The sequence below is a fragment of the Oncorhynchus keta genome, chromosome 13, assembly GCF_023373465.1.
Source record: "Oncorhynchus keta strain PuntledgeMale-10-30-2019 chromosome 13, Oket_V2, whole genome shotgun sequence".
Classification (NCBI taxonomy): domain Eukaryota; kingdom Metazoa; phylum Chordata; class Actinopteri; order Salmoniformes; family Salmonidae; genus Oncorhynchus; species Oncorhynchus keta.
The window spans coordinates 46,291,253-46,319,161 of record NC_068433.1 but is presented as its reverse complement, the minus strand read 5'-3'; the positions used below and the strand labels follow the sequence as shown (position 1 = coordinate 46,319,161).

Below are 27,909 nucleotides of genomic sequence, written 5' to 3'. Positions count from 1 at the left end.
GATATCCCTTTCTCAAAACAAGGGTCTGGGCGTACTGCCAAATTACAGATACTGATAGTGAGGATTCGTTCAATCAGTCACTTGCATGAACACAGAAATTGGTTATTAGAAAAGCACAAACATAAAATGTTCCATCACAAACTTTTACTTTAGTGCCTCCTGCCTACACCTCCAACACCACTTCTACAGCATCTGGTCTCCCATCCAGGAACTGACCAGGACTAAGCCTGGTTAACTTCAGAGGCAAGCCAGCAGTGGGATGCAGGGTGGTATGCTGCTGGCTCTTTGTAATGACTGGGTGTACTGATACACCATCCACAGTTTAATGAATAACTTTACCATGCTCAAAGGGAAATTCTATGTCTATTTTATTTTATTGTTCTCCTACCAATAGGTGTCCTTTGCGAGACATTGGAAAACATTCCTGGTCTTTGTGGTTGAATCTGTGTTTGAAATTCACTGCTTGACTGAGGGACAGAGATGAAGTAGTCATTCAAAAATCTTGTTAAACAATATTATTGCACACAGAGTGAGTCCTTGCAACTCATTATGTGACTTGTTCAGAGCATTTTTATTCCTGAAATAATTTAGACATGCCATAACAAAGGGGTTGAATACTTATTGACTCAACACATTTAATTGTTTTATTTTGATTAATTAGTGAAATGTTCGGTAGTGTGTAGACCAGTGACAAAAACATATAAATTTAATCCACTTTAAATTCAGGCTGCAACACAACAAAATGTGTAAAGAGTTAAGGAGTGTGAATATTTTCTGCAGGCACTGCATATGTTGTCATACATAATACCACGTGGCAGCATGGAATATGAAGGATTAAATAAAGGATTAGGGGAGTATATGTTGTTATGATTGTGTGGGTTTGTCACCTGACCTACTGACTCACCAAAGCAAACTGAGGATGCAACGTGGACTGGATCCAGTCCATCCAGGAAAGACTAACTTAGTGAACTAAGGTGATTTATGCATAGCACACACACACACGGGAGAGAACATACATACTCCGTATAATGTGGCTAAGGACAATGTCACAAAGAGGACATTCCGACAAAAATAAATGCAGGTGGTGGAGTACGGTAGCTACAGTAGACTTTTACAAATTACAAGATTAATAAAATCACGATTCTTATGAAAAATATATTAAGGGAAATGTCCATTGATAAATACATAATCGATTCATTATCAATACCCAGCAATTGGAGAAATGTTCTCGTTTCTGTCAGAAGACTATAGGCTCCTCCCCTAAAGTAAAGCAGAATCGCTTGACGTTGAACCGCAGCCCCTTTCGTCTTCAGTTTTGCAGATCTCCATTTTCTTCGGGCCACTATTCAGGAAAAGAGGAGAAAATTATTGGGAAAATGAATGAAGAATACGACGTTATCGTGCTGGGTACCGGACTGACGGTGAGAATAATTGTACCATGCCAGTTCGTTCCTTGAATAATCTTAGCGATGCTCAGAGGGAATATGCTCCTTCAATTCCACTTAGTCGAGTTTTGCTACCCCGCTAGCTAGCGTAGTTCAACTATCGGCTGGGCCTAATAAGCTAGCTAGCTAACTACTGTCAGTGATCACGTCTGTCAATGTTTGCATTCACACGTATTTTTCTCAATTAACTTAACGTTCGGTAGTTAGCTAGGTAACTACTAATACGTTTGTCATTTTAAGGTGGTGCCTCAGTCTCATATTCATGCATGCTGTTTATCAATCAAATTGAAAAATCTAGCTGGCATTGGTAGCTAATTGGTTAGCATGATAGCTGGCTCGCTACTGTAGCTGATGACAGCTTTGTTTCAGCTTACGTGTCCCAGTTTGTTAGTGTATTGTCCTTTTAGTTTGAAAAAGTGTGCCCGTGCTCTCATGTTGAGTGTGATACAAAGCTAGTGTAATTTTCGAGTTGGATACCAATTTATGTAAAGTTACCATCACCATGGGATGAAGCTTTATTCATGAGTGCTTGGATTTCTCTTTAACAGGCAATGGTTTTGGGGAGGAGATTCTCCCCGCGAGTATCAGTTTAGCTAGCTAACGTGTAACTAGTTAGCTAATCTAACTGGTGTACTTATGATGGGTTGGTTAGTACACTGAACAGATATAAACGCAATATTTTCAAAGATTTTACTGAGTTATAGTTCATATAGGAAATCAGTCAATTGAAATAAATAAATTAGGCCCTAATCTATTGATTTCACATGACCGGGAGCACAGATATGCATCTGTTAGTTTGACCACCATTTGCCTTATGCAGCGTGACACATGTTAATTGTGGCCTGTGGAAAGTTGTCCCTCTCTTCAATGGCTGCGCAAAGTTTTTGGATCTTGGCGGCATCTGGAGCATGTCCTACACATCGACCCAGAGCATCCCAAACATGCTCAATGGGTGAGATGTCTGGCGAGTATGCAGGCCATGGAAAAACTGGGACATTTTCAGCTTCCAGGAATTGTGTACAGATCCTTGCGAAATACGACTGTGCATTGTGCTGAAACATGAGGTGATGGCGGGGGATGAAGGACACAAAAATGCGCCTCAGGATCTCGTCACAGTATCGTTGTGCACTCAAATTGCCATTGATAAAATTAAATAGTGTTCATAGGCCGTAGCTTATGCCTGCCTACCATAACCCCACCGCCATCATGGGACACTCTGTTCACAATGTTGACATCAGCAAACCGCGCACCCACACGACGTCATACACGCTGTCTGACGTCTGCCCGCTACAGTTGACACCGGGATTCATCCGTGAAGAGCACACTTCTCCAGCGTGCCAGTAGCCATTCGAAGGTGAGCATTTGCCCGCCGAAGCCAAACTGCAGTCAGGTCAAGACAACGAGCACGCAGATGAGCTTCCCTGAGATGGATTCTGACAGTTAGTGCTGAAATTCTTTGGTTGAGCAAACCCCTAGTTTTATCAGTTGTACGGGTGGCTGGTCTTGGACAACCCCGCAGGTGAAGAAGCCGGATGTGGAAGATCTGTGGTGGCCGGTTGGACGTACTGCCAAATTCTCTAAAATGGCATTGGAGGTGGCTTAGGGTAGAGAAATGATCTTGCAACAGTTCTGGTGGACATTCCTGCAGTCAGCATGCCAATAGTACGCTCCCTCAACACAATGCCACAGATGTCTCAAGGTATATGTGACAACTGCACATTTTAATGGCCTTTTGTTGTCCCCAACACAAGGTGCACCTGTGTAATGATCATGCTGTTTAATCAGCTTCTTGATATGCCACACCTGTCAGGTGAATGGATTATCTTGGGAAAGGAGAAATGCTCACTAAAAGGGATGTGCTCAAAATATGACAAGCTTTTTATGGAACATTTCTGGGATCTTTTATTTCATCTCATGAAACCTCATATAACCAAATGTGCACCAAGGGCCGAGTTTGGGAAACTCTGATTTGTGTCAGCTATTTTCTCAAATTGATTCAGCAGTACTAGCTAATTACTTTGTGTCCACTAGCCAGCTAAGTAGCCAACATTGAGAGAACCAAAATGACCGATATGTTGTTGCCACTGCTTTACTCAGTCGTAAAACACTCGGTTGATGCATGACAGGAAAGACTTGTGATAGTATTTTCTGTACTCTGAGGCCTCACTCAGATTATCTATTGACAGTTTCCTGTCTGTCTTGCATGTCTGACTCACGTGGGGGAGTGTTTTGTTAAAAATAACAGTTCAGCAATAGAACACACACAAGAAGAGAAAATCATACTGTTTCATGTGAAACAATCCATTGCCAAGGTTTGAAAGCAATACTTTCACTGATAAAGGTCCAGTTAGTTCCTTTGCTGTCAGTCACACTGACTGTCATATTCCATGTTTACAAAACTAATTACATAACATATTCCATCCAGGAATCTTGTGAAATCGTTCAGAATCCTGTGTAGTCCACTCCAACAGGATATGGCAGTCAGGAATGCATTTGGTTTGTCAGTGGTAGGGGTAGGCAGTCTGGCTAAGAGTGTTTGCTTTTGGGTTGGTGAGTCCTGTGTTGTTTTAGACTGCAGATGCTTGTGGTTCATTCACAAAGGAACTGAGAGTAACAGGGTAAGTTTAAGTTCTGCAAAATCCAGACAGACCGTTGTACGAGAGCTCTGAGGCATCACGTAGACCTAACTGGCGCCATATATTATGACAGAGTGGTATGATATGAGCATTGGTCCAGCTGAGGCTGGTCAAACCTAGCAAGTGTTAGGTTCTAATTATCAGAGTAAGAACTCGACTGACACTATGAAGGCTTAAACCGAGTTTATTCTTCCCAAAAGATCGAACCGCTGAACAGACAAAAACATGTTCACACAAGCACTGATATTTAACCCTTTCTCCTATGTTAAGTCTCCCCCTATACATCTGAACAGCCAATGCATCTGTTGCTAGCCAGAACCTTAGTGATATCTGTTCTTCCTCACTTCATCTGATCTAACCTCTGGCCCAAAGTGCTCACTCCTCCCCAACTCACAGCTTTCATGGTGACTGGTACCAGACTGTCTCTTCTCCTCCCAGAGGATCCCTCCCATAGGATCCCTGATGGCTAACAATAACATATTCTAACATAATGTAAACATTATACATTACCCTCTCTCCCTCAGTGACCTGAATAAGTATGTTTCATATTCTCATAACCCAACACAAGTATCCAGTTCTGTTTGTCATTTATTTAAGCATCTCACATTGATTGTGGTCTATGTGGTTCCTCTTTGTGGTGGAGAAAGACATGGTGGGGAAAGGAGAACTGACTGTTCTGGGATATGCTTTTATTGTATGTATTCTTCCTCTGCAGCTTGCAGTCCATCTGTCCCCTTACTAAAAGGCTGAGGGTCAGGAGGGCATGGTCATCAATATTGTAGCCCCTGTTTTACACCACCACTTGATACTTTTGGTTGTCATGTGATGTAATTCATGTGATGTAATTTGAGTCCAGGCCAAGCTAACCCTTTTCCTGATAAAAGGATAGAGGGCCGCAGTAGTAGATGAAACATGGGGGCATTAGATTTAGTTAACAACCTTGAGCGTCATTCAATTAGAGCTAGGGAAGATGATGTGATGGTTCTAGTAATGTGTGTGGATCCTGAGAGTGTGCAATGACATTAGTTGCACTCTTCTTGCAGTCCAGATATTGGATCCCAACCTTTTGGAGCCACACATGAAGGAGTTGTGGGGAAATGTCAGCCAGGGTGGCACTGGCACACAGTCACTCTTGTTCCCAGCGTGACACACACTGTGGCCTTTTGAACTTCAGAGAGCCGCCCAACACTTTACCGTCTTCAGAGTGGGCCTCAGTCAGTCCCATCATAAAAATCCACCTGCTTTTTATAGGGCCGCTGTGTTAAAGATTAACTGTGACGTTTCCCCCCTCACTTCAAAGTGTTTTGTTGCTTGTTTGACTCTTCCTTCCTGAATTGAGGGTTGGTCTCTTCGATCTCTCTTTCAGCCTGAGGTTGTGATGACTAGGCTTCCCTCAGCAGAATGTCAGAGCCTACAGACAGCAAGGCTGCCTGAGTCCCATGCCACTCAAAATTGTGTCTGGGAGGCATCCATTTACTGCCATATATTATTCAGGAAGTTACAGCACCGTAAAAATGTTTTGTCACACCCCGGATAGTGAAATGTGTCGTTTAACAGTGTCAACCATAGTAGAACGGCGCCCCTGGAGCAAATTGGGCTTAACTGCCTTGACACATCAACAGGTTTTTCACCTTGGGGGCTCGGGTAATCAAAACAGCAACTTTTCCCCTTACTGGCCCAACACTCTAACCACTTGGCTACCTGCCACCCTACATGTATATTTAATGGATTTACAGAACTGTGATGAGAAACAAGGACAATTTACACCACGCAACCAAATTGATTGTCTTCCAAAATGAATATGGAAATATGAACTGCTTAGACATTTGCTGAGGTATTTTTCTCTCATCAGAAATCCTCAAGGCATGTTTTATGGTTCCCTTTTCCCACAAAATAAATACATCTGTAAATACTTGGTAATAATTGGTACTAAAATGCTAATTTGGTCATTATGGATGGAACATCAAAGGCATTACCTGAACCAGTCAGTGAGATGAGCACATGCTTCCGCTGCGGATGTTTAGCACAGGCAGTCCTGCGTCACTTTATTCTCACGTTGAGTGACATCAAGTCTTCTCTCTGAGAGTGGACATTGATTTTTCTTTCCCTGAGAGACCTGACTGGTCAGTGCTTTAAATTTTTTTTTTTTTTTAAATGTTAGCTCAGTAAAAGTCCCTGTTTGTCTAACGTTAAGGCCCGTGGTCTGAAAATGCAGTGGTGAGGAAATGGTACTGTCCTTACTTTAAACTTGCCCAGCCCCAGATGAGGGGTTGGTTAAGGCTAGCATGGGGCAGGGACACTGTATCCCCGCGATGATGGTAACAGCAGGGCGGGGTGCTGTTTTTGTACACCGGAGGAGCCCTGTCCTAAGTTTTCCTGATCTGAGTGGGGCTGACTCTAGGGAGATGGAAACTAAAGCAATAGCAACACCAGTGCAGTGTCACTTCCTGTGACATAAGGCATTCTGTAGGACCTGGCAGCAGTGTACACCAGGAGTGTGGAATCATGACACTGTGCTGTGGTGTCCTGTGCTTGTCGTGTCATTGTCAACACAATGTAGCCTATAAAATATGCCTCTCCCTCAAACACAACCTGTCACCTTTTTTCCCCCCATTATATTCAATCTGCGTCATTCAACGGTCTTATCAAGGGTGATTTGTTACAGTAAGATCAAATATTGCAGATTCAATATGTAGGCAGAAGCTATCCCTCTATCAGCAGTGTTCTGAATCGGGAGGCATTTCAGTTGAACTTTTTGGGGAATAAAGTCCACAGAACCACATGATGCAGAGTGGTTTGCTGCTTCTATAAACCAGCTGCCGTAATCTTAAAGCCTTTGAAAAACTGTGGGAATTCCAGAGTCAGTCACCCACGTACGTTTTCCTCTGGCTGGCTGGCCGGAAATGCCGTACCAGGCAGCCCGTGATTCTTGACTCAATTTGGGAAACTATTGCCTTGACAGAGGAACTCGAATTGCAGCCTAGTACTGCAAAGGGAGAAACAGAAAGCTGCTGATCGGCAGCTTGGTCGTCTGATCTAGCCTAAATTCCATCTTTTAAACGGAGCGTGAGTTGAATTGGACACTCAAACCTACTCCCCCCTCTGCATAGCTCCCTGCTTTTAGCGGTCATTGCTGAAACCCATATTTTGTGGTCACACTGCCACTACAGACTGCCTCTACTCCAGAATGACAGAGAATGTTAAATAGAGTTCTGCGTTCTAGATTCTGGAATCCTTCCCTACTGTTAACCAGGCTGGAGATCTTACTGAATTGGTCCCACCCACGCCCCTCTCTCCTCCACTGCCCTCTTATCAAAAGTGGCAAACGCGCACACACACCAGAGGCCATCTTCAGTCACAGCCTTAAGTCTACTCTCCCAGAAGATTCATGAGTGGATTTAATGTTTGTCTGTTGTGTCATATCAATCTTTTTATGGAATTCCTGCTTATTAGGCTAAATGATTGCTTACACTATATAATCAGTGTTAATCAATTTTAAGTACACACACAGCTAGCAGAGGGGAAGCATGGGTAGACCACTAGCATAAGCTATCATTATAGAGACCCTGCAGCTGGACTGGTCCACTGTTGCCGGCCACACAGTCAGTTATCAGATCAGAGCTTGAAAAGACGAGGCCAAACCAGACAGGGACCACATTCATTACTTTGACTACATTCTGCGACAAAGCCTCAAGTGTTTCCTTGTCTAGTTGAACCTTGGCTGTTTGAAATCTGAGGCTTTTAGTGCATTTTCTGCCGTAATGAGACCGTGACTGCGTCTGCCATTATGAAACAATCGTATCTGGAAATACTGATACGAGCAATATTCATACAACAATATAATCTCAAACATGAAAATCAATATTAAGGATTCAATTAACATTCCAAATGTTTGACCTGTGCGATTTTGGCCACTATCCAGGTGTAAGTGATTTCTGATGCTCAAACCCCTCTCCTTCCTGTTTCTCGTCCAATAGGAATGCATCTTGTCAGGGATCATGTCGGTGAAGGGGAAGAAGGTCCTGCACATGGACCGGAACTCCTACTACGGGGCAGAGAGTGCCTCCATCACTCCCCTGGAGGATGTAAGTCAACCGCTGACCCCTAAGACCAACCTTAACAGGCCACACATGACGTAAACAAAGACTGCACCATTCTCTTACACAAGATAACAGGCAGGATGCCTACTCACCCATTTCCTAGCAATGTTTGTAACCGTATGAATCAGAATAATGAGGCATGAGGAAGAGAACAAGGAACTAGTCATAATAATCTTAATATCCTTAAAAATGGGTGACATATGCACTCTGTTGTATTCCTCTAGGCTTAATTGCTGCTTCAACAAAATGGCAAAATATTTTCTCTCTTTTAGCTGTATAAACGCTTCAGTCTCCCAGGCGCCCCACCGGAGTCCATGGGAAAAGGCCGGGACTGGAATGTGGACCTCATCCCGAAGTTCCTCATGGCCAACGGTATACACTAATCACCACTTTTTATTATGTATTGTATTAACTAGGGCCAGGAGTTTTCCTGACCATGTCACAAGACCAGGGAAAACTCAGGACCTTAGATATAACAATTCATCCTTGGTCTCAGCGGCAAAGAAGGGATGAATACCTAAAATGTGATTCTGGAATATTCAGTAGTTGTGTCGTGGCCGTATTTGACTGTGCGACTGATCCTGTTGCCTAGCAATGATTGGATGTGATTGACAGGATGAGGCAACAGAGAGCACTTTCAATTTGAAGATGAATGAAGCTGTATATGTAAAAGTGATTTGAATTGGATTGAACTGTATTCTCCTAACCTGCCTGGGAAAGGTAACACTGATTTGTCTGTCTCACCTGTGCAGGTCAGTTGGTCCGCATGCTGCTGATCACACAGGTGACGCGCTACCTGGATTTCAAGGTGATTGAAGGCAGCTTCGTCTACAAGAAGGGCAGCATCTACAAAGTGCCCTCCACCGAGACCGAGGCCCTGGCATCGAGTGAGTGGTACAGGGGGACTATGGGAAATAGAGGAGGTTGGGTTTCGTAGTTTTGATGTCCGATAAGCTCAGGTTTACTGTATGCAGAGTTAACTTTTAATCAAGTCTAATACCCATCCGGCTTACAGCAGTCATACGTCAAAATGTCTTACTGTCATCCCAGCTCCTCACAAATGACCTCTTCCTGGTTCTACATTGTCTTGCTTTTCAGCTCTCAATCATGTAGATAATTAGCTACCCCTGAATAGCACAACTCTCTCCCTTACAGGTCTGATGGGGCTGTTTGAAAAACGGCGCTTCAGAAAGTTCCTGGTTTTCGTGGCCAACTTTGACGAAAACGACCCCAAGACCATGGAGGGCGTGGACCCCAACAAGACGACGATGAGGGACGTGTTCAAGAAGTTTGACCTGGGCCAGGACGTCATCGACTTCACAGGACACTCCCTCGCCCTCTACCGGACAGACGAGTGAGTCACCTGCATCTTCTTATTGGCCGAGCCAGAGATGGAAGGTGTTCGGTCATTTTTGGGTCAACTAAAAAGCATGAAGAGTTCCAGGTCATCCTATTTGCAGTTGCACTACGTTGATTATCAGATTTCAGGATATAGCAATATTCTGAGACTGTGTAAAAGCTGACCTGGAATGTGACCGTTATGATATACCGTTTAGATGACATGGTATCCTCACAAGCACAGGGTGTCAAGGATGGTCATTCTATTTTCCGGTCTTTCAAGAAACTTGGTTATATATTCAAAGAAAGCACTGTATTCATACTTGTCTCTCCCCCCTCTCTCAGGTACCTGGACCTGCCTTGCATGGACTCGCTAAACAGGATCAAGCTGTACAGTGAGTCTCTCGCCAGATATGGCAAGAGTCCGTACCTCTACCCCCTCTACGGCCTGGGGGAGCTGCCCCAAGGGTTCGCCAGGTAAGGCTCACCTCAACTCTGACCTCTATCATTTTCAGGCTTGCTGCCTTTGTTTTATGTGTTTTGGCTTGTTGAATTTCACTATGCAAATTAAGATTTGACTCATTTGAATCCAAATACAATGTTCAGCAGAATGCCCAATGGTTATTCTTGTTTTTCTGTCGGACTGTTTGAATTTAGATGGGTCTTTTCAAAGTGTGCTATTTCTTGAAAGTATACAATAGAATTCTGAACCGTGTGCTTCTAGTTAAAATCTCTCCCTCTCGTTCCCTATCTCCTTCCTGTAGACTGAGTGCTATCTATGGAGGAACCTACATGCTGAACAAGCCCATTGAGGAGATCGTCATGGAGGATGGAAAAGTAGTGGGAGTCAAGTCTGAGGGAGAGGTAAGAATCATGTTATTTCTCCCCGGCTTATATAGAGGCCGTACTCTGAGGACTAGAGGAAGGCATGTGTAATCTTAAGGCTAATATTTAACCCCCCAGATCGCCCGCTGTAAGCAGCTGATCTGCGATCCCAGCTATCTAATGGACCGCAGCACCAAGGTCGGTCAGGTGATCCGGGTCATCTGCATCATGAGCCACCCCATCAAGAACACCAGCGACGCAAACTCCTGCCAGATCATCATCCCCCAGAACCAGGTCAACAGGAAGCACGGTGAGCCCTGCTGCAGGAAGTGGTCACCACGCAAGGCCCCTATGGAAACAATGCATGAGATTTATATATTGAACATGAGACTATCTTCACACTCCACTACCCAAAAGTCTTGAAGTACTCTACTTAAGACTAAGATGATTCTAACATCATGTAGAAGAAATGCCTGAGGGGGGATCCTCACATCTGATTTTAAGGGGAAAAGGAAGCTAGGTTAACGATACTGTGTCCCTGAAAACTGTTTTCCCTGACCCCGCTGAGGGTGAGATGGTGAATCAAATTAATATTTGAAGGGTGGTATGGACGTAACCATATCACTGCCCCAAATCGCACCCAACTCTGACAAGGAGTGAAACATTGAATTTGCTGATCTCTTTTTTTTTTTTTTGCAGATATCTACGTGTGCATGATCTCCTATACTCATAATGTGGCAGCACAGGGGAAGTATGTGGCCATCGTCAGCACCACAGTGGAGACGGACAACCCTGAGATGGAGGTCAAACCAGCCATGGACCTGCTGGAGCCTGTCGAGCAGAAGTACGAGCCTCATCACTAAACTGTTGTTGGATGTCTCCCACTAGTCTTTGCTACGGTCATGTTGACTTTGTCATTTCTCTCTGCAGGTTTGTGAGCATCAGTGACCAGTACGCACCAACTGACATGGGTGCTGAAAGCCAGGTGGGTCCATTACTTCTGTTTGTCTCTTCTTAACCCAGTCAAATCCAGTGACCTTGTGTTAACAAAAATACAATTCTTGTTTGCCTGTGTTTAACCATCAATTGTTTTCTTATTGTTGGCGTAGATCTTCATGTCCCGTACCTACGATGCTACCACCCACTTTGAGACCACCTGCGACGACATCAAGGATATCTACAAGAGGATGACGGGTATAGAATTTGACTTTGCAGAGATGGAGCGCAAGAAGAATGACATCTTCGGTGACGCAGCTGACCAGTAGAGAAACAAGAGAGTCTGCAACACTCGTGAATATCAGATGTTTGCTGCCGACCACTGAAATCTTTCAAAAATAAGGAAAACCATACAAATATAGATAAATGGGCTGGCTGATGATCCAAGTGTATGTTTTGCCCGTTATGGAAGTTCACATTATATAAAAAGTTATAATATAGCATCGCTGGAAAAGGGGGCCAGGTGGGAGTTATGCTTTTTATAATCACTTTCAGAGAGCTGTTGCACTGAACATTGGTATACATACGCCCTACGTTCTTTTTCATAATGTAACTGATGATTTTCTCTCCTGGATGAGGGCGTTTAGTCCACAGATGCCAAATCACTTGATCAATCAAAAGAAAACAGTACCACAGTGTGGGAGGGTCAAATGTATTTTGTCCAAAAACTAAAAACTAAATAATGCAAACATGTAAAAACATAAGTGTATTGGGGAAATGAATCATGAAATGTGATCAGATCAGTTGTATTTTTCTTGTCAGGTGTTTTTGTTGTGAGGGAGGTAAGTGAGTGGCTTGGCTTGTTCCATTTATAATGAAGCACTATTCCTATAGGCCATAACCAAAAAAGGGTTTGGCCAGCAAAGCTTCATTTGACCACCGATAACCATGTGTGAGAGAGGAAGCTTTTAATTGTTTCCATGACCAGCTAATATAAATACTCCATCGATTGTGATTGGGGGGTGTTGTTGTTTTTTTTGTTTTCATTTATCAGCCTCCTTGTCCTAGTGGCTCATTTCCAGCCTCTAGTAGCCAGCCCCGGGCAAGGCATCTTACTGTACCTAGGCCAAGCCACTGAACGAGCAAGTATAGTCCAGCAAGAAGGCAAACTACCTGGACCTGTTTGCAACTTGAGAAACCATAATGTCTTAGGAAAGAAAAGTATTCTATTAAAAATGAACAGACCTGAGCAGACTGAAGCAGGTTGGGCATTTGTGGTGAAGTTGACTAATTGCTTTAAAATGACCAAATGTCTACTATGGCAGTATTGATATGACAAGGGCCCTGTTTAAATGTCATCAATGTAAAAAATATATAATAATACAAAAAGATGGTGCTCAAATGATTTCTGTACTGCAAAGTAAAAATTTACTTGTGGGGTAAAAAAAGTATTTGTTCTTATTCAGTAGTGAATTGGAGTATTGCTGTCTGATGTGCTTTTGTGGTCATTTCAGTATTGGGAGCTTTGCCTTTGAAACTAACTCTTTCATACTATTTTAAGATATCATCAACCCAAACTGTCTGCTGGAGCATTTATGAACTCTGCACTGAAGAGGACCGTTTGTTATTCATTGATGCAGGACTAAAAACAGACAATAACAGTCTGATTCGTTTGACAAAGACCATCCTTTAATGAAGTGCAAACATTACTCTGGATTTGCTGAATTTCTGTGTTGGCTGATTGATATTAATATGGCAACCTATTTGTAACCGTTAGTGTAATGGTAAAATGCACAGTTAACACGGCATGTCTACAAAATCAAAAAGCTCTTATAACATGGTGAGCAAATACGTAAAGTCATCCTCACACTTAGAACTCCAACTCCCAGAAGTCTCTGCTGCTTCCCTGTCATAAATATAGTCACATGGACGCTGTTTCAACAAAAATAAACACAGTGCACTCATGTTGATTTTGTTTATCTGTCACGCTAATATTTCCCAATGGAAAATCCTGCAATAATGGAAATGACAGCGGCACGGCGTTCGAACTTTGGAGATATTGGTGAGTGTTCGATTTGGGCAAACTGGCTATCAACTTTTCAATCTGAACTACATACATTCCAATTATGGACGGAAAGGTGGTGAATGTAAATATGTTTGCTTTTATTCACTGCCCAACAATGTTTTTTGGATTAACGAATAATTACGCGACCAATGCGTAAATACGCAGCAGGTCGTGTTTGAGCCGGAGCCTCTCCCTTTCTTACTAGGGTTTTGGGCAGACCGAACCGCGTTGCATGAGGCCGCGTCCTTAGGCAGGGCCCTTCAAGTGAAACAGCTGATTGAGGGTGGAGCATCTGTAAACATGGTGACAGTAGACAATATCACCCCGCTCCATGATGCCTGCATCCAGGGACATCCAAACTGTGTTCGACTGCTACTAGATGCAGGGGCTCAGGTGAGGCAGCTACAGTAGGGCTAAATACACTGCTCAAAAAATAAAGGGAACACTAAAATAACACATCCTAGATCTGAATGAATGAAATATTCTTATTAAATACTTTTTTCTTTACATAGTTGAATGTGCTGACAACAAAATCACACAAAAATGATAAATGGAAATCAAATTTAACAACACATGGAGGTCTGGATTTGGAGTCACACTCTAAATTAAAGTGGAAAACCACACTACAGGCTGATCCAACTTTGATGTACTGTCCTTAAAACAAGTCAAAATGAGGCTAAGTAGTGCGTCTGCTAAATGACTTAAATGTAAATGTAAATGTGTGGCCTCCACGTGCCTATATGACCTCCCGACAACGCCTGGGCATGCTCCTGATGAGGTGGTGGATGGTCTCCTGAGGGATCTCCCAGACCTGGACTAAAGCATCCGCCAACTCCTGGACAGTCTGTAGTGGATGGAGCGAGACATGATGTCCCAGATGTGCTCAATTGGATTCAGGTCTGGGGAACGGGCGGGCCAGTCCATAGTATCAATGCCTTCCTCTTGCAGGAACTGCTGACACACTCCAGCCACATGAGGTCGAGCATTGTCTTGCATTAGGAACCCAGGGCGAACCGCACCAGCATATGGTCTCACAAGGGGTCTGAGGATCTCATCTCGGTACCTACTGACAGTCAGGCTACCTCTGGCGAGCATATGGAGGGCTGTGCGGCCCCCCAAAGAAATGCCACCCCACACCATGACTGACCCACCGCCAAACTGGTCATGCTGGAGGATGTTGCAGGCAGCAGAACGTTCTCCACGGCGTCTCCAGACTCTGTCACGTCTGTCACATGTGCTCAGTGTGAACCTGCTTTCATCTGTGAAGAGCACAGGGCGCCAGTGGCGAATTTGCCAATCTTGGTGTTCTCTGGCAAATGCCAAACGTCCTGCACGGTGTTGGGCTGTAAGCACAACCCCCACCTGTGGACGTCGGGCCCTCATTACCACCCTCATGGAGTCTGTTTCTGACCGTTTGAGCAAACAAATGCACATTTGTGGCCTGCTGGAGGTCATTTAGCAGGGCTCTGGCAGTGCTCCTCCTGCTCCTCCTTGCACAAAGGCGGAGGTAGCGGTCCTGCTGCTGGGTTGTTGCCCTCCTACGGCTCCTCCACGTCTCCTGATGTACTGGCCTGTCTCCTGGTAGAGCCTCCATGCTCTGGATACTATGCTGACAGACACAGCAAACCTTCTTGCCACAGCTCGCATTGATGTGCCATCCTGGATGAGCTGCACTACCTGAGCCACTTATGTGGGTTGTAGACTCCGTCTCATGCTACCACTAGAGTGAAAGCACCGCCAGCATTCAAAAGTGACCAAAACATCAGCCAGGAAGCATAGGAACTGAGAAGTGGTCTGTGGTCACCACCTGTAGAACCACTCCTTTATTGGGGGTATCTTGCTAATTGCCTATAATTTCCACCTGTTGTCTATTCCATTTGCACAACAGCATGTGACATTTATTGTCAATCAGTGTTGCTTCCTAAGTGGAAAGTTTGATTTCACAGAAGTGTGATTGAATTTGAGTTACATTGTGTTGTTTAAGTGTTCCCTTTATTTTTTTGAGCAGTGTATATAGAGCTGTAGACAGATAATGACACATTTCATATTAGGTAGAAGGATGCACCAATACACATACAGCATGTGTAGCAGTAGTGGTCCCTCTCACTCTATCTCTCCATCCCTTCCTCTTTACCCCCTCTCCCCCAGGTGGACGTGAGGACCATCCATGGCAGCACTCCTCTCTGTAACGCCTGTGCTGCGGGGAGCCTGGAGTGTGCAAAGATGCTGCTGGAACATGGAGCCAAAGTCAACCCCTCCCTCACAGCACTCACTGCCTCTCCTCTGCATGAGGCCTGTATAAAGGGTAAGATTGGGGAATGATGAGGGGGTATATGACTGGGGAAATGGTGATAAGGCAGGGTCAGGTGGACTGGAGGAGGGAAAGAACAGGACAAGTGAGGAAAGACTGACCAGGATAGGAGGGAAGAGACTGGTGGAATAGGTGTTAAGCAGGACAAGGAGAGGTAAGAGACTGGTGGAATAGGTTTTAAGCAGAAGGAGAGGGAAGAGGACTGGAGGAAGAGGTAAGGAGATAAGGTGCAGCACTGGGTGTGAGGAGGATGCATCGTAAGTGTATAGATATGTGTAAGTACTTCATATCTAATGAAACCGTTTCGTATCTGTCTATACTGTAGGTAATGCAGATATAGCGAGGCTAGTGATAGCGCATGGAGCCTTGCTAGAGGCCTTTGATCTCCAGTTCGGTACCCCGCTACATGCTGCCTGTGCCAAGGAACATGTGGACTGTGCCAGGGTGCTGCTCAAAGCAGGTGAGGATGGGAACAAAGAGGAAAACATTGTCTCAGGCGACTGCTGTATTCATATCAATGGCTCTGTATGACTATACAGTGTTTATGAATATGTTTTACATACAAGTATTTGCTATGCTGGACGGACACTGTGGAATTTCATTCACAAATCTGCCACAAAGCCACATTTTCCTGAGGAAATGTAAGCATCGACTGTAAACAGAATGTGTTTTCTGTTCAGGTGCCAAGGTGAATGCAGCTAAGTTCCATGAGACGGCTCTCCACCATGCTGCCAGAGTAGAGATGGTGGACATGATTGAGTTACTGGTGGACTTTGGAGGCAACGTGTATGTCACAGACAATGACAACAAAAAGCCCATAGACTACACCAAGCCTGGCTCTCCCACTGAACAATGCTTACAGTATTATGAAAGTAAGTCTAGAGGCAATAATATTTTCCATTTGTGATTCTCCATCCCTTATGTGACTTTTGTTAGTCATTGTGGCTGTCTGATTATCTCTAGGTACTCCTCTGAGTCTGCAGCAACTTAGCAGAGTGACTCTGAGGACGTTGCTGGGTACCAGAGCTCTGGAGGTCGTAGGTCAACTGGACATATCTCAACGTACCATCAGCTACATTCTCTGTGAGGGGTGTTGATGCTGCCTTATGAACTGACTCATGGATGGATTCCCAAAGGAATATCAGAAAAAGGAGAATGCTTGAATACTAAACTGGGACACATCTCATCATCTTCATATGTTTTGTTTACTGTGGGACACACATACACATTGATGTGATTTATTACAGTGTTATAAGCAGTAACACATTGTAAAATACATTTCAAGAAGGCCTGCTGCAATTGTTCTAATATTCTATAGAGATGAAAGCTTGTTTTAGCATGGTTAGGGAAAATAAAGCCAAACAATGTCAGTCCTCTACTTTTGCATTAATAAGAACATTTTGACAAAACATTTCTACTACAACTCCCAGCATGCTCTCAAATTCATCAAAGGTCATGTCAAAACCAGTCACGTGATGTGTCAGTGCCGCATGTAAACACAGCACAAATGTGGATGATGGAGGTTGAAACTGCCAGACCGTATTTCTTTGGAGACATAGGTGCGTATGAAAGTATTTCGGTTTTGTATGCTAGCATCCATTTGGTTACTGCATGTCATAGCTAGCAAGCATGTGTTCATGATATAACAGCAACGTAAATCAGCTACATATGTGCCATGTTGTGTTTTAGTCCATATAGATTGTCAAGTAAAGGTTTACGATGGCAAAATGTGATGTCAACCAGAGATGGTCTAGCATGCACTCACCTCGCGCCGGTTGATTATGTAGCAATAGGTATTCTCTTGTTGTTTGCTCTCTGGCTGATGACTGTGTGGCTTTACCCCAGGCTGCTGGTCAGAGAGGACCGAGGTGCACGAGGCGGCCTCCGAGGGACATGCTGCCCAGCTGCAGCAACTCATCCAGAGCAGAGCCTCTGTCAACATAGTGGCTGTGGACTCTATCACCCCCCTCCATGAGGCATGTGAAAGGGGGCAGACCCAGTGTGTCAGGCTGCTACTGGATGCTGGAGCACAGGTGAGACTGTCACTAAGTTGAGGGAGAGAGATAAGAGAAATATCGGCAATAAATGAGGGAGGTTCGCCATAGAATAATTAAAATAATAAAGGATATATATAGTCATAGATATAGAAGGGTGGGACCCAGATTCAACACAGGTTAAAGATCAAGAGAAAGTAATGTGTTCTTTATAGTTAATTAGGACATATGATGGCTGTGTTGTCTTGTAGGTGGATGCCCGTAACACGGACGGTAGCACCCCTCTGTGTGAGGCCTGCTCGGTTGGGAGCTTTGACTGTGTGAGGATGCTGCTGGAGCATCAAATCAAATCAAATTTATTTATATAGCCCTTCGTACATCAGCTGATATCTCAAAGTGCTGTACAGAAACCCAGCCTAAAACCCCAAACAGCAAACAATGCAGGTGTAAAAGCACGGTGGCTAGGAAAAACTCCCTAGAAAGGCCAAAACCTAGGAAGAAACCTAGAGAGGAACCGGGCTATGTGGGGTGGCCAGTCCTCTTCTGGCTGTGCCGGGTAGAGATTATAACAGAACATGACCAAGATGTTCAAATGTTCATAAATGACCAGCATGGTCGAATAATAATAAGGCAGAACAGTTGAAACTGGAGCAGCAGCACAGTCAGGTGGACTGGGGACAGCAAGGAGCCATCATGTCAGGTAGTCCTGGGGCACGGTCCTAGGGCTCAGGTCCTCCGAGAGAGAGAAAGAAAGAGAGAATTAGAGAGAGCATATGTGGGGTGGCCAGTCCTCTTCTGGCTGTGCCGGGTGGAGATTATAACAGAACGTGGCCAAGATGTTCAAATGTTCATAAATGACCAGCATGGTTGAATAATAGTAGCATGGGGCCAATGTGAACCCCACTCTCTCTTCCTGGACCACCTCACCCCTACACGAAGCTTGCATGGGGGGTAAGTGTGTAGGATGAGCGTGCATCAAGATGGTTTGAGAACTTGTGACAGTCTGTTCTTGTGTCCCAGGTAATGCTGACGTTGTGAAGATCATGATCGCTAAAGGTGCCAGTCTGGAGGCATATGACCTGTACTATGGGACCCCATTGCACGTGGCGTGTGCCAACGACCACACGGCCTGTGTCAAGGCGCTACTCAACGCAGGTGAGCATTTTGAGAATAACACTCTCTAACAACTAATTATCTGATTGTGAAGAAGAACAACACAATGAATAAAGACCCTGGGTTTGAGTTCTCAACTCTGGAGTGCACCTTTAGTAATAACCTCTTTTGTGTGTCATTTGCTTCCTCAGGTGCCAAAGTGAATTATGCTCGGCTGCACAAGACGGCTCTGCACCATGCTGCTAAAGTGAAGAGTGTTGACATGATCGACATGCTGTTGGAATTTGGGGCGAACATCTACGCCAAAGACAAAAACGATAAGAAGCCCATTGAATCCATCGAATCCGGTTCTCCCGCTGCACTCTGCTTAAAGTTTTATGAAACTAAGTCACAGTGTGAGAGAGGTTTTTATACCACAGTTACCAGTTTTAAGCAATAGATGTGCTGTACCAGTATGGTTTTGTGGATTTCTAAGCAATGTCACAGTGTCACCAGTAGGTGGTGCCCATTGCTAATTTATCAGGATCAGAAAGTTACAGGTAGTGGAAAAGTAAAAGAAATGTATAAAAAAATAAGAACTTTATGATGTTGAACCCATCAAAAACAGCTGTTTGAACACTTCTTAATTGGTACACAATACTCAGGTCAAGGTAGATTTAATTTCTTCCTGTTTTTTATGGGCCTAATTATAGAATGACAAAGTAGAATCCATATTAATTGAATAGGATCTCTGTGGTTCTAGTAATAACGATTTGTCATTTAACTGAATGTGGCATGAACACAACCAGTCATGATGTTTTCATCATGTAGGCTACACGTGCATGTTTGTCCACTCACAAATGAATTCCAACAGCCAAACAGTGCTCTGCCCCAAGCATTTGATGAATGGAAAGAAACACCTGTTAAAACACCAGAAAGTCTAATGACGTTCTGCGATTGTCATTCTTCCTACACTTGTAGCCTGAATTGATGTGTCTACTTGTAGCCTGCATTGATGTGTATACTTGTAGCCTGAATTGATGTGTCTACTTGTAGCCTGAATTGATGTGTCTACATGTAGCCTGAATTGATGTGTCTACATGTAGCCTGAATTGATGTGTCTACCTGTAGCCTGAATTGATGTGTCTACTTGTAGCCTGAATTGATGTGTCTACTTGTAGCCTGAATTGATGTGTCTACCTGTAGCCTGAATTGATGTGTCTACTTGTAGCCTGAATTGATGTGTCTACCTGTAGCCTGAATTGATGTGTCTACTTGTAGCCTGAATTGATGTGTCTACCTGTAGCCTGAATTGATGTGTCTACTTGTAGCCTGAATTGATGTGTCTACCTGTAGCCTGAATTGATGTGTCTACTTGTAGCCTGAATTGATGTGTCTACCTGTAGCCTGAATTGATGTGTCTACTTGTAGCCTGAATTGATGTGTCTACCTGTTGCCTGAATTGATGTGTCTACTTGTAGCCTGAATTGATGTGTCTACCTGTAGCCTGAATTGATGTGTCTACTTGTAGCCTGAATTGATGTGTCTACCTGTAGCCTGAATTGATGTGTCTACTTGTAGCCTGAATTGATGCGTCTACTTGTAGCCTGAATTGATGTGTCTACTTGTAGCCTGAATTGATGTGTCTACTTGTAGCCTGAATTGATGTGTCTACCTGTAGCCTGAATTGATGTGTCTACTTGTAGCCTGAATTGATGCGTCTACTTGTAGCCTGAATTGATGCGTCTACTTGTAGCCTGAATTGATGTGTCTACTTGTAGCCTGAATTGATGTGTCTACTTGTAGCCTGAATTGATGCGTCTACTTGTCCGCGCGCGCCAGTCTTTGCCAGTCATCTCTGCCTTGGAAAAATATCAGTGTTCTCCTCGAACTACGCCACATTTTGGAGCGTCTATAATATGCCACCCAATTTCAAGTCCATTTTTCATGTGGCTGACATGTGGTTATGATAAATATCTATTTACAGGAGCATGTTTATCTTTTTAGGATGCAATACCAGACCACACCAGCTTACTTTAACCCCTAACAATACTCAGTCTTAAGTCAGAAAGATATTTCTCCAGTATTTTGAACATAGACTAAGTCCATCTGTCCTGTCCCTCAAGTTAATGTCTATCCTACTCATGTTCCCTGAAGCTGATCAATTAGTACTATAACATTCAGTTTAGTTACGGGTCAGTAACTGACGATGAGACCCAGACAGATTCCTCTGCCACAGAGCCACTCGTGGAATGTGAGACCAGGTCTGTGCGAGAAGCCACACAGCAACAGTATCCTAGGCATCAGACATAGACACCTCTTGTAAGGAAAAATAAAAACTTTATTTCATGAAGTGTAAGGACATTGTGACATACATTTTAAAAAATTTGCTCAACTCATGTTTTATTGAGTCCTATTGTTGGGTTATGCAAGCAAACATCAACATAATATCCCTGCTCAAAAGCTCCAGTCTTTAAATATACTAAATGGGACATATATCTCTGACTGTGTATTGACTCTTGAATACTATCCCAGTGTTGTGGATAGACTAAATCTCCCATAAACCTTTGTGGTTGTCTGCCTGTAGGTACTCCATTGAGTCTGCAGCAGCTGAGCAGAGTGACCCTGAGGGCGATGCTGGGTAGCAGAGCTCTGGAGGTCGTAGTTCAACTGGACATACCAAAGCAAATCATTCACTTCCTATGTTACCGCTGACCCTGATACCATTATCTTACTAAGGTGAAGGAAGGAAGCTCAGAGACTGAAACCTTTAAAAAATACAAATAAACATCACAATCATCAAAATGCTACAGTCTGAACCTTAGATGCCACTAGATTAGATGCATAAAAATAATATGCATACAGCAAAGCACAGGTTTCCAAACAAACAGTATTTTTAAGCGGAGCACTTTTCTCTTTGATGTCTTCAGAATGTGTGCCCTATCATCACATTAGATACATATTTAAAGAACAGGAGCATAAGGAGGTTTTAATGGGGACTTTTTACATACAGTTTCTTCCTTGAACTCCCATATCTTGTAAACCTACATAAAAGACAAATGGAGGCCCTCATAGAAAACAAGGGAGAGGAGAGAATAAATGGAGGAGAGGAAGTGATTTTGGCAGCTGATCCTGTCCACTCTGCAACACCGTCTGTGGACACTACACCAGCATTTTAGACGCCATGACGACGCGGCAGCAACACATCCCAGATCTCCGGTACATCCTCAGGGATGAGAAACGGTGTTGCAGCAGGAGGATGAGCGGCGTTCCCGTTGACACTCTCCAGATGTCAATGTGTATCCCAGATTCCTCCCTGACATCGGAACGGAAACCACACCTGACAACTGGACGTGTTTGAGGCGGACGTGGAATCCAGGCAGCAGAGAAACACCATGGGAAACGATCCTGTTTTTTCACTGTTGGTGCCTCTGATCTGTTGCATCCGCTATGGCTGAGACGGCCCAGGCCTGAATACGGTGTCTGTTTTTGGGGTGTGTGATGAGTGTGTGTGGATTCCTCAGAGTTGCACGATGTCTCTGGTCACTGTATTGATACTGTTATTATTTGACATAACCCGTCTTAATAATGGGAACAGAGGAATATGTCTTATCAACATGATGTCTATGTAAGGCAACGTGCATTAATCACAAAGTGTGTTTCTAAAATATTATGACCTATTTAATCTTTCCCCACTGGCCACACGACCTCATTTCAGTGTGTGTAATATTTGGTTGAGATGTTAATCAATGAGATTACAACCTATATTAACCCACTCAATTCCAATAGAAAAAAGTTGTCTCCCAAATGTTTATCGCTGCGCTTTCAACATTTTTAAAGCACAACAAAGCTCAAATGGGAATACAATGTCAGCTATTGATAAATCACTGTGCTTAATCTAATAGCAGGACCATATAACCTGGATGGCAGTTGAGATTACAGCAAAACTACACGGGTGCAAGAGATCAATGCCATTTGAGACTCTGTGCAGATTATTACAGAAGTTGTGAAGATCTCCACAGTACGCTTTTTTTGCACATACACGCTTTATATGATTACAGTAACCTCAAAATGTGGTCATGGATGTGTTACTCACTTTTCAAGTTTAAATGTTACATTCGTTTTTTTTAAGATAGTCTAAATTTAAGGCGTTTTACTGTGTTACAAAAGTAATATTGAATTGTGTTTTGTTGACAACGCAACCAAATATCAACATTTTAAAGGAGATTTATCTTCATTTCGGATAGTTCCATCTGAGCCACTGACTTAGTCTGGCTTTAATTCCAGTTTGTCTACAAATTAATTATTGCTATGTTGGATTCACATCTCCATCTCAACCAAAAATGAACGTGTTTTCCATATAGATTCCACGTCACAATATGTTGACAAATTATGTTGGAAAAAAAAACGCTTAAAGTCCAGCGGAAGTGACTATCCTCTCAGATAATGCATCTGTTTAACCCGTTTTGTGAACTGTCAAGTTTTTGAATGCACTCGAAAAGCAAAATATGCACTCGAAAAGCAACTTCTTAGGGATAGCCCCCTTTTTTTCAATTTTCGCCTAAATGACATACCCAAATCTAACTGCCTGTAGCTCAGGCCCTGAAGCAAGGATATGCATATTCTTGGTACCATATGAAAGGAAACACTTTGAAGTTTGTGGAAATGTGAATTGAATGTAGGAGAATATAACACAATAGATCTGGTAGAAGAAAATATAAAGAAAAAAACAACCTCTCTTTTTCTACCACCATCTTTGAAATGCAAGAGAAAGGTCGTAGTTATAGCCATCACTCTGGTTGTAATTCCGGTGGTGTCCACAAGATGGCAGCAGTGTATGTGCAAAGTTTCAGATGGATTACTTGAAAAATTTGTGAACAACAAGACTTTTAGTGTGAAGTCCCTAGGTACATTTGGGCAAATCGTGAAGGAGACATTCGCATTCATATTCCATTTTTCAGCAAGAATATCGTCAAATCTGTATACTTGGACTTTGATTTAGCTTTCCAAGTATTAGTAGCCATATGATAAGTTCAACATTTGCAAAACAACCAGTTTTCATAACTTGATAACTCTGAATATCCTTATAATTGTTGTCCAAAATGAAAAGGCATGCTGTCGTATTAGTTTAGTAGCTACATTTTACAACATATACATGGCTCCCATAAAGCCCAGCTCATTGGCTATCTAACTAGCTTTGTTTGACCCCGATTGGTGCTTATTTGACAAATATACAGTCGTTCAAGTGATGGCCGCCCGCGTCATCGGCGTGCCATGAAGGCGTTGCTCTCTGTGAACTAACAATCTGAAATCTTGCACTGATTTATCATCCAATCAGTGCAAGATTTCAGATTGTTAGTTCACAGTTCACCTTCAGATGTGAATTTATCAAACCTATCGCGAAGAAAAAAGTGTTTTGTTGTTAGGAGCTCTCCTCAAACAATAGCATGGCATTTTTTCGAAGTAGCTTCTGTAAATTGGACAGTGCAGTTATATTAACAAGAATTTAAGCTTTCAGCCAATACAAGACACTTATATGTACCGACATTTGTTGTTTCACTAAAATCTGCGATCTTGACAACGCGCTGCATGGTTTACAACTGTCCCGTTGACGGAACGCTGATCCGTTTAAGTCAGTAGCATCAATAAGATCTAACAGCCCCCCTCATTTAACCTCCCTTCCAAATCTGTGCCGAGACAGCATGTCTGCTGGTCTATTGAGTAAACGACATGTGTGTCAAGTGTTAAGGTTGCTAGATCATCGCTTGCGGCATTCGAGAGCTTTTATTTTATTCTACCACAACAGGAACCTATTTGGAACTGTTTTCTGTGGAAACAACCATCCAGAACACATCCATAAATAAGCTCAGGAGCAGAAATAGCTGGAGCCCTCCCTGTTCACACGAAGTAATGAATATAAATACCCTCTTTAAAAAATAAAGCTTGTTAAAATAACTGGACCCGGTCCAGAAGGGATCTGCTTCTGCTAAGTCTTAAAATAGGCTGACCATGTAGATGATGGTTTGAAAGCATTTTTCTCCGTCTTAACATTAAGATGAAGCAGACGGAGGAGATGACAACAGGCATGAGAAGAATGTCCAGTTATAAAACATATTTGAACAAATAAAAAGTGCAATTTGGGAATTTTGGATCAGCCTTTAAAGGAATGAGACACCTGTTTCAAAGGCACTTTCTCTGGCTGTTCAGATAAGGCAAAACCAGTCAAAGGTATCTGCACAGGGATTTCAAACATCAGGTATTTGGTGCTGTGCAGCCAACAGAGGTTATTTTATCCATCAAGCAATGTAACATCAAAGTTGAATGGATCTAGCATGCTGCCCACACTTGATAAAGTATATTCGTGAATCCGTATTGGGTATTAAGAATGCTACAAATATATATTTATTATGATACATGTTTGTGTTACTGTTTAAATCTGTCAAATACTATTGTAATTAATATATCCTCCCCGGAAATGTATGTATAAATGACTGTGTTGCTCTGTATACTGGAAGACTGACATTGTGTGTTAATGAACGACATTGTTGACATGCTCGCTGCCTTTTGGATGTTATTACGGTAAGCTTGATTCATTCATCTAAATTGGGTCAACTGTTAGAATAGGCCAATATCATGATGAACAGAAATTGAAATGAGCAACAAGATGGATCTCCAGCCATAATTTTGTCCAGTGTCCACTAGGATGTGCCATAGGTTAGGAATTTGTTTAACAACAATCAATCTTCTCGCTCATTCGTCAAGTTACAAAGCATCTGCACTGCCAGAGCATCAGGCCATGTTGCGTCTCTGAGAAAAGGAAAACATTTGCTCCAACACTAGTAGACAAGAGGCTGTGAGTACATCTGTTTTCCTGAATTGTCTGAGCTGATATGGAGATATAGTGAACCTTGAACTATCCATTTGAAGAAATGGATCAATAGACTAGCATGCTCATGCTAACGTGCTCATTCGTGAGTGAGGTAAGAAAACACTCATTCACCACCCTCTTTAGATTACAGAACAAAAGGCTAAAGATTGAGATGGATGGGACTACTGTATTTCCCTGTACTTCCTCTGTTGCTCACCTAACACAAAAACCACATTGATGTGCTTTCCTAGATGACATCTGTCTGTACTATCGCGGAGATATACCAAGGTTTATCAGTGGAATGGAGTTAGTCTAGTTAGCTTTCAACCTTTGAACTCCAACCTCCCAGTAGATATGCCAATGTGTATTACCCTCACATCTTTGTTAGCAATGAGAGACTTCACCTATTGTAGACAAGTTTGTAAACTTCTTTGGGGGGGATGTAGATAGATCAGGCGGGAATCTGAGAGGCTCAGTGTGTTTTAGAGGAGAGATATACTTGATGCTGTGATGGTCTGCTAGGCTTCACTGGGCGAGCTCTTCACTTCCAGTTAGGAATCCTTCCTCCACTCAACGAGGAGCAGATGTGAGACCGTGTTTGTGTCAAGCTGGGACTCTGATAGTTACTTTCAGCTATGAGCAACTAATTTAGGACCAGCCTGTCCTGTACTTAGTCTTCACCTTAACCATAATGGGACTAACAACAAAACTGGCCCCGGACCAGTTATTAAATGCTTGGTGTAATTATTGCTTCTCCACTCCCATATAATTATAGCAATGGGTTAAAAGTTCATATTAAGGAAAATCACTACCACACCATAACTCAGAACTGGTCAGGCACTACAACACACAGCACACACAGCCCAGACTGTCTACTCTGTCTGCTTGTTAGCGTAAGAGGCTGTGAGGCACCATTTTGGGTGTGTGTGTCTCCTAAATCTGCTTTAAGTGTGACTGGTGGAATTGAGTTATTCCGCTGCACTGGTAAATAAAGCACGGCGAATGGGAGGAGAATACTGGCTTGAAAGCAGCTCTTCTTTGAGGTGATTCTGCTCTGTATGACTGAATGGACGTGTATTTGACTGAAAAGATCATCAAACACCGAGGCACACCTGTTTATGGCCTTGTCTGAAACCACAGCTCAGAAGTCACATGGGACCTCTTCAGCAGTTCACTGCAGTATAGCTACAACAGATTGGTACTCAACATGGTTAGAAGGATCAACTCTTTAGCTTTAATACCTTTTTAGCCTGAAGAACAAGCACCATCTAGCAAGTCCACCTAACACGTCAGAAATTAAAAGTCAACAAGTCAGTATTCCAGAGAATTTCTCTAAAAGGTCTACGGCTGGGCGTCTTCATCCAGACTTACTGTAAAACAGTCTCGTCTCCTCCAGCCGGAGAAAATATGCACATCTGTCTAGTAAGCCACACCGACGGACACACACACACACACACACACACACACACACACACACACACACACACACACACACACACACACACACACACACACACACACACACACACACACACACACACACACACACACACACACACACACACACACACACACACACGTCCCAGAAGCACAGTGAGCGGCCAGATGACCCAACCATCTGGTTATATTTTCTATAGGGAGTCCCCAGGCCAGTTCTACCCCACCCTGCTTCCTAACCATACACAGTACTACTCCAGTTCAGTCAGTGGGGGTGAAGTCAGCAGTTTCTTCTTCCCAGACAAAGTCTTTCTCCTGTTCTCTCCAATGACACATACACCAGGGAGCACAGAAAGGCCCAGACGGACAGACTGTCCTGGGTGAGCACAGGGGGGCCCAGACGGACAGACTGTCCTGGGCGAGCACAGGAGGGCCCAGACGGACAGACTGTCCTGGGCGAGCACAGAAAGGCCCAGACGGACAGACTGTCCTGGACGAGCACAGGAGGGCCGAGACGGACAGACTGTCCAGGGCGAGCACAGAAGGGCCCAGACGGACAGTCTGTCCAGGGCGAGCACAGGAGGGCCCAGACGGACAGACTGTCCTGGGCGAGCACAGGAGGGCCCAGACGGACAGACTGTCCTGGGCGAGCACAGGAGGGCCCAGACGGACAGACTGTCCTGGGCGAGCACAGGAGGGCCCAGACGGACAGACTGTCCTGGGCGAGCACAGGAGGGCCCAGACGGACAGACTGTCCTGGGCGAGCACAGGAGGGCCCAGACGGACAGACTGTACTGGGCGAGCACAGGAGGGCCCAGACGGACAGATAGTCCTGGGCTAGCCCAGGGAGCACAGAAAGGCC

The 27,909-nt window shown here is 43.7% G+C and overlaps 3 protein-coding genes and 1 long non-coding RNA gene across 5 annotated transcripts; 3 read left to right on the top strand and 1 right to left on the bottom strand.

The window, feature by feature from the left end:
* Nucleotides 1-1,245: 1,245 nt before the first annotated feature.
* On the top strand, nucleotides 1,246-13,250 carry LOC118392426 (rab GDP dissociation inhibitor beta-like). Its single transcript, XM_035784411.2, has 11 exons — nucleotides 1,246-1,421; nucleotides 8,059-8,166; nucleotides 8,454-8,553; nucleotides 8,934-9,068; nucleotides 9,337-9,535; nucleotides 9,865-9,996; nucleotides 10,284-10,383; nucleotides 10,483-10,654; nucleotides 11,044-11,188; nucleotides 11,275-11,329; nucleotides 11,454-13,250. The coding sequence occupies exons 1-11, from the start codon at nucleotides 1,377-1,379 to the stop codon at nucleotides 11,607-11,609; spliced, it is 1,347 nt and encodes a 448-aa protein (XP_035640304.1). The 5' UTR covers nucleotides 1,246-1,376; the 3' UTR covers nucleotides 11,610-13,250.
* LOC118392427 (ankyrin repeat and SOCS box protein 13-like) lies at nucleotides 13,200-17,034 on the top strand. Its single transcript, XM_035784412.2, has 6 exons — nucleotides 13,200-13,342; nucleotides 13,551-13,738; nucleotides 15,494-15,650; nucleotides 15,982-16,116; nucleotides 16,337-16,528; nucleotides 16,620-17,034. Exons 1-6 carry the CDS (start codon nucleotides 13,282-13,284, stop codon nucleotides 16,751-16,753), a joined length of 867 nt encoding a protein of 288 aa, XP_035640305.1. The 5' UTR covers nucleotides 13,200-13,281; the 3' UTR covers nucleotides 16,754-17,034.
* A 53-nt stretch (nucleotides 17,035-17,087) lies between these two features.
* On the top strand, nucleotides 17,088-19,523 carry LOC118392428 (ankyrin repeat and SOCS box protein 13-like). The gene is given in 6 exon segments (XM_035784413.2): nucleotides 17,088-17,215; nucleotides 17,502-17,689; nucleotides 17,902-17,987; nucleotides 18,513-18,601; nucleotides 18,671-18,805; nucleotides 18,955-19,523. Coding segments are annotated over 6 exon segments (798 nt in total). The 5' UTR covers nucleotides 17,088-17,163; the 3' UTR covers nucleotides 19,203-19,523.
* Nucleotides 19,524-20,044: 521 nt separating this feature from the next.
* Nucleotides 20,045-21,715, bottom strand: LOC127906817 (uncharacterized). 2 transcript variants are annotated; one of them, XR_008062931.1, is made up of 3 exons: nucleotides 20,368-21,715; nucleotides 20,243-20,292; nucleotides 20,045-20,192 (listed from the first exon to the last, which is right to left on the bottom strand). It is a non-coding gene; the product is annotated as an uncharacterized LOC127906817 (long non-coding RNA). The 2 variants fall into 2 exon arrangements; XR_008062932.1 differs by having other exon boundaries at nucleotides 20,393-21,715.
* Between the last annotated feature and the right edge of the window lie 6,194 nt (nucleotides 21,716-27,909).

Bases quoted from the DNA above. Each gene is read 5' to 3' on its own strand.
- LOC118392426 (XM_035784411.2), top strand. From the start codon at position 1,377: ATGAATGAAGAATACGACGTTATCGTGCTGGGTACCGGACTGACG. The intron at 8,554-8,933 runs GTATACACTAAT...TCACCTGTGCAG, and splicing joins GAAGTTCCTCATGGCCAACG to GTCAGTTGGTCCGCATGCTG. The intron at 10,655-11,043 runs GTGAGCCCTGCT...TTTTTTTTGCAG, and splicing joins CCAGGTCAACAGGAAGCACG to ATATCTACGTGTGCATGATC.
- LOC118392427 (XM_035784412.2), top strand. From the start codon at position 13,282: ATGGAAAATCCTGCAATAATGGAAATGACAGCGGCACGGCGTTCGAAC. The intron at 13,343-13,550 runs GTGAGTGTTCGA...CTTTCTTACTAG, and splicing joins TTCGAACTTTGGAGATATTG to GGTTTTGGGCAGACCGAACC. The intron at 13,739-15,493 runs GTGAGGCAGCTA...CCTCTCCCCCAG, and splicing joins TACTAGATGCAGGGGCTCAG to GTGGACGTGAGGACCATCCA.